Source organism: Haliotis asinina, chromosome 2 (genome assembly GCF_037392515.1).
Source record: "Haliotis asinina isolate JCU_RB_2024 chromosome 2, JCU_Hal_asi_v2, whole genome shotgun sequence".
Taxonomy (NCBI): Eukaryota; Metazoa; Mollusca; class Gastropoda; order Lepetellida; family Haliotidae; genus Haliotis; species Haliotis asinina.
In genome coordinates, this window is record NC_090281.1 from 40,153,507 (window position 1) to 40,173,591 (window position 20,085).

General features: G+C 39.3%; 2 protein-coding genes across 2 annotated transcripts in view; one reads left to right on the forward strand and one right to left on the reverse strand.

Moving 5' to 3' along the window:
• Positions 1–20,085, reverse strand: part of LOC137273703 (general transcription factor 3C polypeptide 5-like) — a 273,856-nt gene that overhangs the window by 87,648 nt on the left and 166,123 nt on the right. The window contains exon 6 of the mRNA XM_067806503.1: positions 10,343–10,553. Within this exon, the coding sequence (XP_067662604.1) occupies positions 10,343–10,553 (211 nt within the window). The remainder of the gene's footprint in view (positions 1–10,342; positions 10,554–20,085) is intronic.
• On the forward strand, positions 11,222–13,548 carry LOC137274290 (uncharacterized). The gene is made up of 3 exons (XM_067807423.1): positions 11,222–11,432; positions 11,669–11,766; positions 12,784–13,548. Exons 1-3 carry the CDS (start codon positions 11,222–11,224, stop codon positions 13,546–13,548), a joined length of 1,074 nt encoding a protein of 357 aa, XP_067663524.1.

Here is a 20,085-nt window from a genome sequence, read left to right on the forward strand (position 1 = left end):
GAGATTTCTGTAAATGCGTTATACGTGCAGATCCAGGGTCTATGGTGACTCGTGGTACACGTCTGAATGAAGATGACGAAGTAAATCGACGAACCAACTTCTTGCTGGCCAAAAGGGTGCAACCAAGACCAGACGAATCTTGCTGGTTGTAAGTGACTTCTGAACAACTTTGGGAAGTACAGGCGGGGAAGGAAATGCATAGGCGTTCAGTCCCTCCCAAGATATTGCTATCGCATTGTGGTCCCATGCCTGAGGATCCGGAATAGGTGATACTGACCTTGGAAGCTGATGGTTGTACCGATCTACTTCTGGTTGAGATATTAGGTAGATCATTGACTGAAATCTCAGAGGTAGTAACATCCACTCTGTTGGTGACGGCTGTTTGGGACGAGACAAGGCATCGGCTATGACATTCCTCACTCCGGGAATGTGTCGGGCTCTTGCCACAATGTGAAGAGAATAGATTAGGTGGTAAAACCGAAACGTCCACCGAAGCAGAGCTGCTGACCCTGTCGAGCCTTGATGGTTGATGTACCATACCACTGTTGAATTGTCCGATTGAATCAGTAGATGAGACGACTGGAATTCTGCTGCCTAATGTTGAATGGCTAGAATGACCGCACTGAATTCCAACTCGTTGATGTGTTCGTTGAGCCACCAACGAAAAACTGGCCGTAGCTGCTCTGGAAGATGAATCATCTCCCTGGTGTTGTCGTCCTGGATGTATGGGCACAAAAACATTTGGAGAGGGCGAAGTTGTAGTTGGCCCCTGTAAGTCAGTGCTTGTGCCGACGTTAACAACCTTAGTAACTCTTGCCATTGGCGAAGGGTTCTGGGTGAATTCAATGCTAGGGGTAGAATGCGCTGAATCTTGTCCCATCTGTCCTGAGGTACAAATAACATGCCCTCATGCGTGTCGAATATCGCCCCTATGAATTGTAATCTCTGAGTCAGTATTAATTCAGACTTCTTGTAATTCAGGAGCCACCCTAATTGCGTTAGCAGCTTGATGGTGAACTGCCTGTGGAGATGAAGGACAACTGGATCCTGCTGAGCTTGAACACAGTCGTCGATGTAGCTCTCGAAAGTGATTCTACGACAATGCAGGTAGCTTGTTATCGGTTTGGTTACCCAAGTAAAAGCCATGGGGCTGTACATATTCCAGATGGTACCATCCACTGGTAATGACGTACTTGGAACTTGAACCGAAGATACTTCCGGTGATCTGGATGTATTGGTATGTGAACATAGGCATCTTGCAGGTTGAGGGAAATCAGATAGTCCCCTTTCTTCAAAATGGTGCGTAGCAGGTCGACTGACACCATCCGAAAGTGGGGTGGTGGTGACAGAAACCGTGCATTGAACTGTTTCATGTTCATATCAAACGAAGTTTATTTGAATTCTTTTTTGGCACCAGAAATATTGGGGAGTAGAACCCTGGAGTAACAATGAGTGGGTCGAGCTGTTCTACAGCATGCTTGTCCAGAAGTGTCTCTATGGCGACCTGAAGAAGCAAATTTTGATCCGGAGGATAAGTGCATTGAAGAGGAGTGACCGTGAGAGGGGGATTCCTGACAAGCGGCATCTGATATCCATGAGTGAGAATCGCTGAAATATATGGATCTCTGAGAATCTCCCAGTTGGGTGCAAACTTTCCTAATCTTCCGCCCACCGGTGAGTCGAAGATCGGGACGATTGGGGACGGTAGGACCAAGTCGGGCAGCTATCTCTGTGAGTCACTGCTTAGAGGTGCCACTTCCAGTATCAGGACCTGTCTTGGTGGGATGACGAGAGGCGCCACCCCGGGAAGGTTTTCTACTCCTGTTCCGTGTTTGGGTAAAGGGTCTGTCACGAAAGCAGTCTTTCAAATCTGGGTTGGTTGGAGAGAAACGAGGCATTCTGCGTTGTTTCAATGAACTTTGCAGCTGAGATTTCTGCATTTTCAGTAATTCAACAGAGACCTGAAAATGAGTGTCCCAATGCACCTTGTTTGAAACTTCTCCAATGCTACCACCAAAAAGCATATCTGAGGAAAAAGGCTGTCTAAACAATTCAGCCTTGAAGCATTCATCCCAAGATGAAATGTTGAGGGGGCCTCTCCTGCGCACTGCAAGTACGTACCCGCAAAAAAAATGGGATAAGTGGTCTAGAATGACCTGAAACTGGTCTAAGACCAATGCCATGCATCCCCTGATATAAGCATCTTGGTCAGTATATGCATGATCAGCAGCTACAGCAAATAAGCCGAAATAGCACAATTGATAAAGGGTAGTGTGCGACGAACAGTCATATCCATATGAGCCAATTCCCTATCTTCAACAAAGAAAGGTGAAGCAGCGCGTTTGCCACATAGGGTAGAAATATCCTCGTCAACTGATGGAGACGAAGCCAACACAGAAAACCAATGGCCGTGAGCAATGGATGGCATAAACTTAGGTGAAGACAAACCATCCTTCACGCGTTTCAATTTCTTAAACGCATCATCTAATGAACTTTTCATTTGCAGAATGCACGGTCATGGTGGCAAGGTAATGGTCGATAGGTCTCTATTCTTCAGAGCATAAGAAACATTAAGGTCATCCGGAGATCTGCTCACCGACAGTTGAAGCTTTTCAACAATCCAGGCAAGTACAAGCGAAGGTTCTACTAAATCAAAACTACCTGCTGGGGTAGAAATATCCGAATTATTTGGAGAGCGAGATGAGGGTTGATGAGATACACCAGTGGAAGACAGGTTACCAGTTGATGCAACTGGAACTGAACTTGACGTAGTCGAAGGTTGACACTGATTCCAAGCTACTGTAATAGCCTGAAGCATTGTATTTAAATCTGGCCCTTGAGAGGCATCCTGATTAGGATTCCATGATTCAGGTAGAATTGTCGACCTCGTCATATGATCCGAATCAGTTTGACGTGAAGGAGAGTGACGGTCCCTGGAACTACACCGGCGTCTGGATGGGGAGCGAACTGGTGAAATCAAACGAATCATAGCATGTTGACTAGTTGGGGAGACAGAAAGATGGGATGACCTAACTCGATCTGGCGATCTGGATCAATTAGTACAGCCTGACTTACCATCCCGATGGGATGATCTTGAGAAAGCAGGTGAACCTGAACGCTGAAGTGATCCAGTGATCCAGATCCAGAACGCTGATGCGAATTACATAAGTGGCGTGAATCAGGATGAGCCGATGAATCAAACTGATGAGGCAAACCAGTTCGTGTACGTGAATCAATTCGATTCCATGACTCACTTTGTCTAGAAGCCGTGGTTCGAGAAACTGCCTCAGTATGATTAAGTGAAGCCGAACGGTGTACTGAACTGGTTCGGCGATATGAAACATCATGGAAAGTTGAACCAACCCATTCACTCAAACCTGTACATGGTGAATTGAAACGGCCATGTGAACTGATTCGATCTGGTGAATTGATTCGGCCTGGTGAATTGATTTGATCTGGTGAATTGATTCGGCCTGGTGAATCAGTTTGGCGACGTGAATCCAAACGGGAGGAAGTGCCGATACCACCATTTGAATCAATACGTGTTTTAGTATGATCAATAGGTTATAAGCCTTGAAATCTTCAGTTGATAAACCTGCACATTTCTTACAACGTTACTAACAAGAACATTGACCCACACAATCAACACACGATATGTGTGGGTCCAAAGTCGAAAAAGTAGTTTTACACTGAGCGCAAAACTTATGCTTCTTGTTTGGAGGATCTGTTTTCCTCAAGACAAGAAGAATGATCTCCCTGAGGTAGTCACGTGGGTAGATAGGGAAGCATGCTGCATGCTCTGCATGGGCTAAGGGAGCCGTCCTATAAGGAGAGCAGCCTGGGGAACACGGGCATATGGACAAGAGAGGCCTACAGGAAAGTTCTAATTTGTTCCACTCAGCGTCGAAGCAAGAGAGAGAAATGATAATTCATACCAAAATTCATTATTAATTGTAAGCATTACAAGAGATACATTAGCATTCAAATATTAGGAAAATATAAATATAGAATATTAGTTTCATCATGGATCAGTAATAGCTTAGACAAAGACTCCTGTCAAAAGGAGTAAAACTTATCTCACAGACATTCTATTGAAAAAGGTATAAGTTATGATCACACAATTTCACAGAGTTAAAATCCTAGCCTGAGGTAATCCGAACTCCACTGTAAGACAAACCATTCACTAAGACAAGGGTTATGTCTACACAGGTTAATAAACTGCTTTTATGAGGCATACCAAAATTCATTCCATGATACTTCATTGCCTAAAGCTCCTCCTGTATCCCTTTGCATAAGATTTGGGCTGCCTGAGATCCACTCTTGAGAACTTTTTCCAAGGGCCCTTCCCCTGCCTGGGCCCTTGACAAAAGGGATTACTCTGTTAAAGTCTGAGTTGAGGAAGCCAATGTTAGATCCCTGTGGAATTCACTATCTTCCTTTGATTTTACCACTACATTTCTCAAATGAAGATCTTATCAGCAAATGCAGCATGTATGTGGTGAGATGTAGTTGAATATTTATATCCAGGAAAGGCAACAAAATATTAAGTTGTTTAACAAACCATCATTGTTTGCATTCAATACTGCAAGATTTGTCTACTTATGAAAATGTTGACAAAAATTATAACAAAATTCTGCAGAGATGGTAAGTTTTTCTGATTTACTTTAACGTTAGTTTGAGTCATTTATGATTAGAGTCATAGTGCAATTCATTAGGGAGATTTTGACTCATATAGACTGTATATTTTACTTGCTACTATGGGAAAAACACAAAGTTCTTCTTCATCATCTTCACCTAACACTGAAGAGATTACCCTGTTGTCAGAAGAAAGACTGTCCCTGCTGATGTTAAAAAGGAAGTAGAATTTTTCAAGATGAAATTAAAGAGGACATCTCAAAGTTAACCAAGCATGTTGATGATATAGACAGTGGACTGTCCCATCATTAAACTGAAATTTGTGATTTGAAACAACAACATTGGCAGGAGGCTGACGTTGGCATAGCCGCTGTCCAAGCATGTCCCACACACGCTCGATGGGGGAAAGGTCTGGACTGAGCGGTGACCATGGTAGTGTGGTCATATGCTGCTGTTTGAGGTAATCTGTAACGTTCCTGGCCCTATGACATCTGGCATTGTCATCTGTCTGACCTAGACAGACTTCTTGAGCGCGACAAGCCAGGGTTTCTCTTTCAAGCCCTCAGAATTGGAAAACTTGGTTTTCAGCATCTAAGCGAGGTTCAGGAAACTGACATCAGAGAGAATAGACAAGAGTCACAAGAGTCATCAGAAGATGACATATCCCCCCAGTCCCCACATATTTGGAAAGACAAATCATGTGAAGGTTACTTGATGTTTTCTTAGATTAAGTTTGATCCTTTCCATGGAAGTCATGAAAAATATAAATGCCATATATCTGTAAACAGCAAAAGGCACCACTTTGTCGTCTGCCTCAAATATCTGCCAAGTTTTGCTGTAAGATTTTATATAGTTTTCGAGTTGTGCTCTGGAAATGAAGCCCATCCCTGCATTTTGAGAAATGAAATTTGTCAAAGCTACAATGCTACGAAAAGGGAAGAATTAGCACTCTATTTCACTTCTAAATTCACTTTACAAAATTGGAGCAGCATCTATCGCAAACCGAATTAAAAGCATTCATTTTGTAAAAGACAGATATGCAGGGGAAACAACCAGACTAGTTGATGATTATATGGACCATACTGAAACATTCCAAATTCCTGGATTACTATTACTAATTGATTTTGAAAATGAATTTGACTCTGTTGACAGAAACTATCTTGGTACCATTCTAAAATTTTTCAATTTTGGACTAAGATTCATTAATTGAATTACCACTTTCTATAACAACATTGAATCAAGAATCTTGGTACACAGATTCCTTTTATCCCTTTTCAAAATTGAAAGAGGTTGTTTCCAAGGCAATAGCACCTTACCTAGTTATCCGTTGGGGTCATACATGGATATCAATGGAAATAAGAGAGGTCATATGCAAATTTTAGGGCCTACTTTTACAGTGTAAAAATACATGGTGTCAGAGGTCAGCCTTCGATTCCAGATTGGCAGTAATGACTACAGAGCTTCGAATGCTTTGCTCTCAGAAAAATCATGCCTAGTTATGATAGATGGAGTAGATTACAAAGCGAAGATAGAAATTCATAGGCTTACAAAGATACCAACATCAGTTCCCCAACCCAACCATAGGAATGCAGGTGCACAATCTCATGCGAACATTTAAGTGTGTTTGTTGTTCAAAGTATTACTTGCAGGTTCCTGAATTTGCAGATGTAAGCTAAAATGACAATAATATGTATTGTAACCTAAAAAGTTCCTGGGAACTAGATGACCTAATGCATTCACACCTGAGTGATCAGGAGAAAATTGTGTCACTAAGCTTGTGGTGTCACACATTAATATGCATATATTTGTGACATCATAGATATGTAGGCACATCCCACAAAGCTTAGTTTCATGATCTGTGGCAAATGAAATGGCATTTTTTTAATGCAATTTGCATTTGGCTCGCTAAATACAATGTTTATTCTTAATGCAGAATGTTAACCATCCCAAAACACACTCGCATGATAACCTATATTTATTGTCTCAGTTTGCTTTTCTGGTCTAATGATAATATAGAGAATACAAGATTAATATGAATAGGATCCAAGAAATGATCTCATTTTAAACTATGTATTTATATAAGGAGTGGAAATGTGACTGTTTCAGATTGATTTCAAACTGTTAGGAATAAAGTTTGACATTGATATGAATAACATAAGCCAAATGAATTATGGACAAAAGTTCCTACAAACAAAACACTTTATGAACATCTGGTTAGCAAGAAATCTCACACCTAAAGGGGAAAAATTCAGCTTTAAAATCCTTTCTCCTGCCCAAATTGAACCATCTGTTTTCTGCCCTTCCATGACCACCTGAATCTGTTATAGACAATTTCCCAATGTTTCAGATTTATATGTCAAAACAAGCCAGATAAAGTTAAAAGAGACACTGCTGTTGTAAATCTGGAACATGGGGGGCTTAAAGTTCCAGTGATTAAACACATTATATCTTCGCAAAAATTAAAATGAGTAGAGAGATTACAAAGCACTTCATCAAAGTCATTCTTAATGCATTCATTACACAGTTTGAATTTATTGTGGATAAAACATATATTGAAAAAATAGTAATTCCTGCAATTTCAAACCCTTTTGGGACAAAAGTCTTTAAAGATTGGACTAATACTGTTAGAAGGTACAAGGACATGTGAAAACTGTCAGTGTGACCTTCTCTAAGTATTTGGAATAATGATACATAAAATTTGGAAATAAGAGTATTTGCTATAGAAGCTGCCAAAAACAAGGTATAATACTCATAAAAATGGCAGATTTAGTTCTAATGAAGAATTTTGTATTTTATGAACTCTATAGACATACTTTCTTAAACATGAGGGCATTTAAAGAGCAGGTTTATGTTGTGCAAATTCAATAGGTATTACTTATCCAGATGTAAATTATGTAATCCTGTGTATCAATTTATAATGAAATGTACAACAAATCGCCTGGGACATCAGGGAGTATAGGATTTGTTAGCTGATTCATACATTGTAAAACCCCATTCTATGATAAAGTGGGAACAGGTCACTTGTTCCCACTACTCACACTTTGACCCGATGTTTCAACTTTATCGCAAATACTCCAAGTACTAAATTAATATTCACAGAATACTGCCAATCAGACATTCTCAGCAAAACAAACTATGTGGAAACACTAAATGGACCTTTTGCAATGAGTATGACAAAACAATCTATCATATCTTTTGAGGGTGTTACAGCTGGAAAGCATATGGCATGAAGCAAAAATATGGTACAGAACTGTAGACGTAGAACTGAGATACACAAAAACCAAGGCAATGTTTGGGAACAAAGGAAAACAACTATGCACTAAAAGTGATGATATTATCTTAGTCAAGAATATCATATACAATTGTAGTAAGAAAAGTTTCATTCCAAATATTTCATGCATCAAGAGACAAATCATACAATATTATACTACCACAAAATATACTCATGGAAAAATTTAAGGGAACGCATGAAATAGCTGTGACTTTTAATCTTTGAATCAGTAAGAGAAATGTTCATACAGATGAAAAGGCTTATGTCAAGTGATGAAAATCAATTTCAGTTGTTCCCCCCATGTCTGGAGAACTGCTTGGCATTGTCGTGGCATGCGGCGAATGAGTGTACGGATGGTACCAATCGGAACTCTACGCCATTCTTCCTGGAGTTCATTTAAATTGTTGGGTTGAACAGGTCTGTCCTGAGCACTGTGGCCAAGAACATCCCAAAGATGTTCAATGGGGTTAAGGTCAGGACTTTTAGCCAGCCATTGCAACACCTGGACACCTGCAGCTGGAACTCGAACATTCGACCTGCTGTACACACAAAGGGGATCACAATCGGGTTCAAGATCTCATCACGATATCGTACACCTGTTATCCTGCCATTAACATGCACAAGATCTGTTTTGTGGTTAAAGGTAAACCCACCCCACACCATAACAGAGCCCCCTCCATAACGATCATGCTGTTTGATGGTGCAGGCACTGTGACGTTCCCCAACGCGTCTCCAAACTCAAATTCGACTGTCATCATGGTCTAGTGTGTACCTGCTCTAATCACTAAACATGGTGTTTTTCCATTGACTTATGGCTCTTCCTCCATGGTTTCGTGCCCACTGCAGTCTCAAGCGCTTGCGTTGCTCAGTCATGTTGATTCCAACCAATGGACGGCGGCTTTTTAGACCAGCCGATTTAAGACGATTACGCACTGTACGTGAACAAATTCTGTGGGTTTGCTCTTCACCTGAATTCCACATTGATTTTGGAGGAGGATTTGAACCTGTCTCGCAGAGCTATTTGGCGTAGGGTCTGGTCATCCCCTGGGGCGGTTTTCTTTTTCTGTCCTCGACCACGCCTCATTTTGATGTCACCAGTCGCTCTATAGAGATTCCAAAGTCTGGATATCATGCTAACAGGCTTGTGAAAAGTTGTTGCAGCCTGTAATAATGAGCTTCCACCATTAACCATGCCAATTGCCTCCCATTTCTGTGCCAAAGTTAAGTACTGTCTCGCCATGTTTTTAACCGTTGTGTTTGACAGTGCACATACATGTCACGTGTATATCTAAGTGCATGTAACTTGAGGAGCACGTAGTGCACGTGCATGGAACGCATTATGGTGAGTTTGAGTGAACTGCTCTTCACGAAAACAATAATACACAACACTAACATTAGTAAACAGAAATTTTGAATTGCCCCAAGAAACATGCGTTCCCTTAAGTTTTTTCATGAGTATATGTATACATGGTACTACCAAAAACTATGCTCCACCTCACACATGCTATTTAGAACCACTGAGTAGATAAATTATTTCGATGTATATGTAACAATGTTATTGACTGTGTACAATTATACTAAAGTATTATAGACCATACATGTATCATTGAACTTGTACTTTTACATATTATATGTCAACCTCTATGTATACTTGAAATAAATAAATAAAGTAACTGCAGAAGCTAAATGCAAACACTGAGGTGGAACTTTAGGACAATATCTTTGAAGATCTAACGGTAGACAACAGAGTGATCGATGAGCAATGAATCTAGCATCAACAGGGTGACAAGACAAATCATCGCAGTTTGATATGAAGGTACTGAAGACATGATCATCAGGGGAGCTGATAGATGCAGTCATCAAAGTCCTGTCAGAGTGCGGAGTAAACAAATCAAGATTGTTGAGGGAAAGGAAAGGTATGAAGCAACCAAAGTCCTTTTGTGTACATTTATAACAGTAGACAATAATCTATCATGTAGGTTACAAGAGAAAATAGAATTCAGTTGGTCAACAGCTCAAGATTCACCATTTGCATCAGCTTCCAGTGACTGACTACAACAAGAGATGGATCAGAGGTGTGCAAAGGTTGTTTCTACTTCAATTCAAAAGAAAAAGGGAAAGCAAATGAGGTACAATATTTTGAACACTGATTATTTTTCATTTTCTGAATCACTGTCCGGTTCCAATGCTAAGTCAAATGAAGTCACAGATGTCTGAAATCACCCACTCAGACCAGAAGGTTGGCTAGGCTAAGAAGTGCCCTCGAAAATTCAGTTAGTTGAGAGTAAAGAACAAAACTGACCAGTGTCTGCAGACAGTGATGAATCACTCGCTTTCCATGAGTGAAGCAGTCCAGTCCATTAGGTGGAACAAATCAAGAGGTGAAGTATATATGACAAGCAATCATACACCAAAAATAGATGAACCAATACTCACTTTGCCTCAGTCGAAAATCCAGGATCTGATACATTTTTGCATTTCTGTCCTTGCGTGGATCATATCCAAACTTGACCCATAAAGTTCTCCATGGTCCATTACAAAAGTAGTAAGCCACCAATGGTAGAACATATTTCAATCTAGGGTGGTACTTCAATGGCAGGTTGCACCGGATACCATTTTTGGACCAGATGGGCCTCTCTTCAAATAACTGAAATTAAAAAGTGAAGTCATGTCATTTCATTTAAAATAATAATCTGTTCATAAACTCAACAAAAACTTTACACTCGTTTATTGGCCGTATGAGGTCAGGCCTGTTGAGCTGCCATGAATGGCAAAAACTCTGGAAAGAGCACCTGACTTCCCTGGATGACAATGAGTCAGGATCGAGCATGACCGTTGATAGCACCCCAAACCATAACGCTACCGCCTCCCCCCCTCAAATCGATCCACTTCCTGTACCCTTTCATCAGCAAAGGTTAATGTGAACCTTGATTCATCACTAAACACAACCCTATTCCAATCTCACTGGGTCCATCTCAGGTGCTGTCATGCCAAGAGAAGACGCTGGTGTCGATGGAAACGGGTTAGAATTGGTCCATGATATGGTAGCCGTGCATGAAGACGAGCAGAGTGCAGGCAATTTTGAATGGTTTGGGCAGTCACTCAACCTCCAAACAATACATTCCCAGTGGATGTGGCAGTGACAATCCAATAAGCCATTTTCCAGTTTCGCGACAAAAGTTCGTTTAGAGTGATGTCCCTATGCAAAACCACGTGAACGCGGGCAAACGGTCAAAACAAACGGCTGTCAAATTTTGTAACGTGTTTGACGGTGCACCGACCACTATCTGACGTGTACACCGAGAGAAGTTGAAGATGCCTTTCCACCACTGTTGCTATGGCTTGTGCAAGTCTGATAACAGGTACAAGGATCGCCATGACATGGCACACATATTTTTTATTCCTTTTCCGAAACCGAAGAGTCAACCGGAGAAATGTTTGAGGTGGACGAGGGCCTGTGGTCGAGAGGGATTTGATGTGAAAAGCATCACGAGGCACACGTACATTTGTTCCAAACACTTCGTAGGTGAGTTTTTTTGTGAATATGCTACTCTGCTGTGTTTGTTTGCGTCAGGTGAAAGTGAAAATTGAGCATGTATCATCAATGCAAATGATTAATCTCTCGAACAATGAAAAAAACAACAACCTGAGTCACAGATATATAAGTGGTTACATGTTGTAAAATAATGCACCTATGCAAATTTTTAAACTGTTGTTTCAGTGCTCGTGTTAACTACAACTGGTTTATAAATATTCTGTCAGGTGGCCGTGGACCAACTGTGGATTTCCCCGACCCAGTCCCTGTAACCTCTACGCCCTCGAAGCCCAGACCACCACCTCGTCATAGACAGGCTGATCGAGTGACTTCAGACACTCCATGCGAAAAGAGAAGTGTGGAGGATGATGTCTTACCTACCAAATGTATGCATGTTTAAAAACATTCACTTTAGCATGTTGCTTTACAATTAATGCATTGTCTTGTTTTGGATTGAATCCTTTTTATGTGATAATTGTACATACTTGTATATGCTCTATGTTAATATTCGTTCGGTCTAATTATGTTCAATTATTTAGCAGGTGAAATTCAAACGGGCATGGACATTGTTGGTCCAATTACAGCTCTTGGTGATCATGCCTACTGCACTGTCAAATCTACTGCTGATGCCTCTACACAAACAAACCTGTGTTTTGATGACATCAGCACATACACAGATGATATGCTGCAGAACCCCAAGATGTTGACAAAAAAATTAACAATGGATAACATCACTAAAAACAACAAAAGCAGCAAGTTTTACACTGGTAAATATATTACATGTTGTTGTGTATTAACATAAATACATACAAAATACCTGCATATATACATGAAATAACTTAATTATTACACTGATAAATCCTTTGGGGTTTTGCACTGTAAGCAAAATATAACATTCATGTTTAATTTATTATTCAACTTCACATAGTCAATGAAGATAGATGATCAGTTTTACACATTTACAACAGGGCTCAGTATTGCCATGCTCATGTTGGTGTTCAACTGGCTGAAAGACAAGGCTGCCAGGATGACCTACTGGAGAGAACAAAGTGAGACAAAGCAGGATGGGGTGTGTTTGTCATTAGTGGTCATGTCAGAACATATCAAAGGATCTTACATACTATATACACCATTCCATACTGGTTACATTTTCAGAAATAGTTTATTATGGTCAGAACATAAAGACATATTACTGATAATAAAGAATGTTCCTAATTAATACATCTCTGAATTTTAGCTGGCAACCAGTGCATTATTTCCAAAATAGTTTCTGACAACATCAGTTCACAATGTAAATGGTACAGCAGAGTAAATGTTAACAATTTCCTACTTTGTATTGCAGCAAAAATCCAGCAGAGGCCCCTCAAGACTGCTCTCTCTGTATGAGGAATTCATCATCACTCTGATGCGTCTACGGCGAGCTAATGATGTGGAGCAGTTGTCAGATTTATTTGGTGTTTCAAATTCCCACATAAGTAGAATTTTCAACACATGGATCAATCTGATGTGCAAAGAATTATGTTTTCTTATCAAGTGGCCTCCCACAAGACAGGTGAAACACAATCTTCCTAAATGTTTTAAATATTTTCCAAATACCAAAGCAGTTATTGATTGTACAGAATTTCTACTTCAAAAACCAAGCATTCCTTCCAGCCAGAGAGTAACATTGTCATTTTATAAACATAGAAATACCTTAAAGTGTTTGGTTACTTGCTCTCCTAAAGGTTCATTTACTTTTGTTTCAAAATTATGGTCAGGCAGCATTTCAGATAGGAAGATAGTTCAGCAGTCTGGTTTCTTAGATTTACTCTCTGAACATGATGACATCATGGCTGATAGAGGCTTTTTAATAAGAGATCTGTTAGCCTTTAAAAAGGCAACTCTCAACATACCACCATTTTCTCATGGGAGACAACTCAGTTCAGTAGCAGTTATCAAAACTAGGAGAATAGCAAGTGCTAGAATACATGTTGAGAGAGCTATTGGTAGGCTGAAAGAATATAAACTATTACAGGGTGTTATTCCTTTGAAAATGAAAGGTTCTCTTTGTCAGTGTGTGAGTGTGGCAGCTTCACTGTGCAACTTGGACAATGTTCTTGCTAAGTAGACTTTGGGTTCATTCAAAAGAAATACATGTACCTCATACAGTAAACAGGAAGTTTCAGTCAGAGCTGACAAAAGTCTTCATCTATTTTACTTGTTTAAAGTCTGCAGCAATGAAGGAAGCAATTGTTTTACATAAATAGATTTGATTTTTCTGATCATAGACTCAAAGAATTGTTCATGAAAAGGCACATTAATAACATGTATACCTTTCCTTGTGTAAATGACCAGATCACAGGACTGAAATCCATATATGCCTAATTGGCCTTGAATTTGATAATAATAATCACTGTCATCTTTAAGGTGCCAATTACCATCTTTCAGGTAACACCCCCTATTTTGTGCAGCACTTTTAGGATCACAGTCTCGCAAAGCCCATGGACATTTAATTTCTAACAGTTTGTCTTGATGATTTTCTTTGCATTGACATTCAACTGTACCATCCACTGAAGTACCAAGGAAAGGATTTTCCTTATCAATCAATAAACCTTTTATTTTCACAGATAATTTTTTATGTCTCCTTCTTTCAATCTGTGTGTACATTTCTTTGGCCTTGCTTTCCCTTTTCTTACCCCACACAATAGCAGATGGTACATTGCTAATGTCAGTGCTAAGACTGTCATGGAGCAAACATTTCACTAACTTTGAGCAATCAATGTTTTTGTTCTTTTCAAAAGCATCTGCCCTGGTGCAAACACGTTTAAAATTTGAACTAGTCACCATGCCTTTTCTCATAACTGACCATGTAGGATTCTCACTCTGCCCTGTTGTTTCATGTTCAATGTAACTAATGTCATCAGGACAATATTTCAGTCTATCAATAATGTCCTCAGAAACGTCAGAACAAGGAGGCAACTCAAGGGCCTCTAGTTTCTTGAGTAGGGACATAGCAACACATTCCTCATTAATTTTCATTGCTTGAATCTGTGTGTCAGTGGGATCAAGGAGGCTCTCCAAGGCACAAGCATTAGGATTGATCTGCAAATGTGAAAGTTTTGGATAAGTTACATAATACATATATAATATAATTCACCTGGGATACATCTCGTGCTGAACACTGAAAACTGTCCTTTTCTGTCATGATTCCACATTGGAAGTGTTATATGCATTAAGTGCATTGTTTCACAGATAGATATTCACTGATTTCACCTTTTCCAAAAACTTTTATATGAATACTTAAAGGTCACATGCAACCAAAAAATCAAACATAATTAAAACACATTTATCACTTATTCATGACATCTAATATACATTGCTGCTTTTAAAAAAACAAATAAACAAAATTATAAGCGTACAATCGCGATTCAAAAGTGCAATATTTTGTACTTAGGCTTACTTCCCCCGAAACGAAGCCCTCGGGAGACCGAACCCAGTCATAGTGGGTGGATGTGCACTCAAGTGTAACGACCGTTTCTGATTGGCTGTTTCCTTTGCTGATATGCCGTGTGTACAGAAAGATGATTTGTTTGATGGGCATTTTAGAAGCATAGCGAGTCACAAGAAAGTAAGATTCTTTATGTATAACAACTTCTTTTTGTGTACTTGATGTGTCGTTTCAGTATGGATTCATATACTGTTGTCAAACAAAATCATACACACTAAAAGAAGTCGTTATCCATGAAGAATGTATATAGAGATGTTGGGTTTGGAAAATACATGTTCTCTGAATTTGCGCTCGATCCAATCAAAAATCATGTCAGTAGAGATGGTAAATTACTGCGTGGCTGAATCTGTCATTCGTACAAAGCAGGACTTGAAACTGACAAGAGTTTGCACCAGTTTCCGTCAGATCCAGTCATCCGAAAAAAGTGAATGTAGTTTGTTTGCAACCCACAGCCATAAAAACATGTCACGTGTATCACACGTGCCTAATTACATAATGTGGCAGAGACTTGTTTTCTTTATGTCGTATAGTCTGATAGGTGTTAAGTTCAAATTGCATGTGGTCAATGATTGAAGCTGTGTACTGCATGTTGTCTTTAGCAGACAGGCAGGCAGACATATAGGTGTGAATAAACCAGACACTGAGCTCTGTGACAGAGACTGCTTACCACAATCAACAAGTTTTTTTATGTAACGAGTAGATTATTTACTTGTTTGTGTACACAACGAAGATTAGACTACTGCTCACGAACTCGCTGGGCATGCATACTGTTTCAAGCTCAGCGAACCTATTCACTGTGCATGCGTTATGGACGCAGCGCAGCACAGCTGTTGAAACCAGTTTTCCCCCCAGCACTGGGGGGAATTTAGTGAAACGTTTGAACTTCGATTTCGCGGGCTTTTTTTTCATCGCGTTTTTTTCAACTTTATAGGTTGAATTGGCATTTGTGATGATTTGTATCAGTAAGCGTATACCGAAAGGTACCAGAATCTGCAAAGTTGTGTTTTACGTTGCATGTGACCTTTAACATTTTCATGTTTAAGCTACATATCACATGTTGCAAACTGAAATAGAAATATTTCAGTCATTCTAACCTGATGCAGTGAGGCTGCAAAATTGGCCACCTGTTCAAGTGATGGATTTGATCTGTCACTTATTGGTCGAGGATCAAAAGTATCCTGGCCATAGTCACTACTTGTGTCAGCAAGCGTTTGTCCATAACTGCAACACAGTACAGATTGGTTATACATATAGCAACATTAAATATATTTCCATTTATTTCCTGTTGTTTGTCATTTATTTAAAACCAGATTATGTTATAGATTATTGACCACTTACAGACTAATGTATTGAAAATCCCCATATATCCTCGTTTTTCTTTTTGTACCTGATTTTCTTGACTTTTAGGTGAGCCAGTGGCACAGGCTCATCATGAGGTCTTGGTCTTTTGGTCCAAAGGGAAGGGCCATCAGTGATGCTCTTTTTCTCAAAAGCTTCAATATCAAAAAGTGTTGCTGCCATATGTCTGCAGGCTCCATCAGAACTGAAATATGTGAAAAGAATATTCATAAAGGGTTTTATTTTTCAGGATAAGGGTTACTTCAACAAATATTGAATATGTAATCTTCATGAGCACCATCAATAACTACTTTCACAGTATTCTGACTATGTATACAGAAATATTAGGAACTTACAAATATTGGCTATGATCCACTGAAACAAGGATATAAATGCTCATCGTTTCCAAGAGTTTGGGACTGGTTGTTTCTTTGCAAATTGAAGAAAGTTGGGAAATTTGGCTTTAATGGTATTTAAGCTTGTTTAAGTTTTATGGTATGTAGTCAAAAACAGCCAATCCATTTAATTTTAAGGATCATTATGAGATTTAGACCTTCCCAGTGTTAGATCACTTACCCTCCTGGGCACTGACAGTAAGCGGACTTAATGTCAACATTCATTTTGTCCACAGCAATCCATAGGTTGTAGAACTCGGACTTTAAGTAGGTCTTGTCCCATTGTGTTGGCTTCACAGATGCTTTAAAAATTCCGACGGTGTCAGTAGCATCAACATACTCTACACTGTTGACATGCCCATGACATATACAAGCGATAGTCTTGAAAAGATTTGTAAGCACAGAGCTTCCTTCTGTCGTAATTGGGCCTGAACGACACCAAGTAATTAAATACGTCATATATTCCAATTTCCGGGGATTGTGACAAATTGTTAGAGTAGCCGGGTATAAGGAAGGGATCAGAATTAATGTTCAGGTGTGATAATGTTTGGGATGCGCAGTTTACATCGGAAACATCATGCAAGACGGGCAAATTCAAGTTGGCAACACACTCGCACAAAGTGATCAATTCGCGACGAATGTAGCCTGTAAATGTCACACCACGATCTTTCAAATACATTTTCAACTGTGGTACAGTCTTTGACGAGAACATACTTGATATTTTCTTCAAATAATGATAGCAGGCCAAAGGTAAACAATATCGTCTGTTGACAAAACAAACGGAACGTCAACCTGACAGCTGTTGTTTACGTGTCGTCATGCCCGCGGTCACGTGTCACAGAGGGCAGATAACTCTAAACGGCAAAACTGGAAAATGACTCATTACGCAAATGACGTCAGACAATCTGTCAGTCTTCTGCGTGTGACGTCACATGTGGTCGTCCAGGACATGTCTGGAGATTATGGATAGTCTGTTGACTGCATCCCATAACCCTCGCAACATCAGTGACAGACGTTCCTGTATTCAGCATGCCAATGACACGTTCACACTGAATGTTTGACAGTCGTGGCATTGCAAATAAACGAATAATTAACCATAAAAACATGTTTTTCTGAGATGACACTCTACTCTGCTACCGTGAGATCAGTTGCACATGTACCAATAGGTCACGTGACTTGTGGAACGTGGAAAAGTAATTTTAGTGTGCAGTGCTCTAGCACGTGCTACATAGGTCCGACCAGTGGAATGAATGTGTGACGTAACGCCCTACACAATGCATTTAACCAAAATCACATCAAGAACACTTTCAATAAAAGTTTCAAAACACTATTTGAAAAATAAAGTGTCAAGTTTTTATTTTTGCTGAGTTTATTTCTGTACAACTGTGTAAGCAGACACTGATCATATAATGCTGATCCATCTGGATAACTGTAAAGTGGTTCCACACCATATCTGGCTAGTTGCTCGTTGTGAAATTGTTCTGCATTCAGTAACATGAACACATTTTTGCAGCAGCTGAACGGCTATATTTGGATGTAACATTAAAACTTGTTAAACACTTGGACTTGACAGTCTGAACCTTTTGAGGCTTTCTCATGCTGAAACATCTTTGCACCTCTGTTCTTGGTCTGACTTGGTTTTAAATTTGTTTAACTCATTTAGGCCAAGAGACGCCATATGTGCGATAAAATAATTAATTCCTCACAGCAAGAGAAGCACATGTGCAACAACAGAAAGCATCTCTTATTCAGTGAGAGACACACATGTGTGTCATACTTTAACAAATCGCACTGCACCTATTATTTTAACCAATTTAGTAATGCTGAGCAAATATTAGCTTTTTTAACAAGGAGATGCTACCGTTAGTGTCAATCAGAAGATTAGTATTTAAAGTGCTTTGAGAGCAACTGCTAATCATTACCATAAACTTATACAGCATTTGGCTTATGTACACATATAAGCAAGAAGGTGCTTGTTTTTACAGAGGTAAGAGTCTGGCTTTCTTCATTGGGAATGGATGCTCAAATTACTTCTCATGCACATTGATTCAATTAGATGTAATGGTTTAGAGGTTACTGAAGATTATATTTTCTTTACCTTCCTAATAAACAGGAAACAATATCTGAAATTTCAAGGACATACAAAGAATTCAAAGAAGGTAAAATAGTTTGAATTTACTTTTATGTATAATTATGTTGTCATATTTCATATAATGAAATATAGTGTATAAACACATAATTATATATCCAAGCTAAATAGATTATACTAAAACTAACTTCCTAATTGAAAGCCTAATGAAATGTAAAAGCTTTTTTCAATAATCTAATGCTGATAATGTTACCTAATCGATTATAAAGTGATAAGTTGTGCCTTTGCATTGAATATATATACATGTCAGATTTATTACAACAATGAAATCTTTTACTATGCATATGTTTGGTACAAAATACAGTAAGTCAGTAATTAAAAAAATTCTTAGACATGGACAGAAGTAATATCATAGGTTATTACGTGTAAACCATACAAGGGTATTTCATGCATTTTTGTTCAAGCTGTTGCAAGTTTCATGTTGATTTAATTGTCAGTTTTCTAAGCAGTTTTACCAAATTTCTCCATACATTTTCATGGAAAACAAGGACCACTACCTGAACAAAGTCGTAAACAATGTAATTCTGCTTGTGGCTTATGTCCCATCACAAAGATGCAGTGTAATCATCACACCAGTCTATAGCAGCCCTCATGCTGTCGTGTAAACTCGGAGAGAACATGGTATTGCAGTTGGTTACTGAATTCAATGGTGTGGTCACCTTCCTGGAAAGCCTCCCGGATAATTCCACGCTGGTCATGCAAGTCTACCTAGGTTAACCATCGCAGAGCGATATTGAGATCGTGAAAGGAATCAAACTCCGGTGGGTCAAAAAACACCAGGGTCGTGTTTGCTCAATATTTATGTGCAGGTGGGAGGTGATTCACACACAAGTCTGCAAGGTGTCACAGTGATAGTGGAAGACACAATATCTCTAACCAAGATTTTTCTACACGAGCACAAAAATTTTATTGGTTTGAAGTTCATGCTTGAGGCATTATCAGAAAAACAATTGGAAACTATTTTCTAACAGTTTCATAAACAATGGTAAGCCATCATGCCAATGTAACACTCGGTGATCTAGGAGACACAAAGTGTTTCAATTTACCTGGTAAGGAAGACACCCCGTACCTCTAAGACTTTAAAGATAACACAATGCCACTAGCAGATTTTACTGTATATACAATAACCAACGATTTTTTATTCAGATTCAAATTATGGTATGAAACCACACACAACACTAATTATAGACGTATATATATCACAGAGATTTCCGAGCCAAGAATACTTTTAGATGGTCTTAGAATATTTTGGTTTAAAAGGCATGAGAATAAACA

Bases quoted from the DNA above. Each gene is read 5' to 3' on its own strand.
- LOC137274290 (XM_067807423.1), top strand. From the start codon at position 11,222: ATGCCTTTCCACCACTGTTGCTATGGCTTGTGCAAGTCTGATAACAGG. The intron at 11,433-11,668 runs GTGAGTTTTTTT...ATATTCTGTCAG, and splicing joins TTGTTCCAAACACTTCGTAG to GTGGCCGTGGACCAACTGTG. The intron at 11,767-12,783 runs GTGACTTCAGAC...TTTGTATTGCAG, and splicing joins GTCATAGACAGGCTGATCGA to CAAAAATCCAGCAGAGGCCC.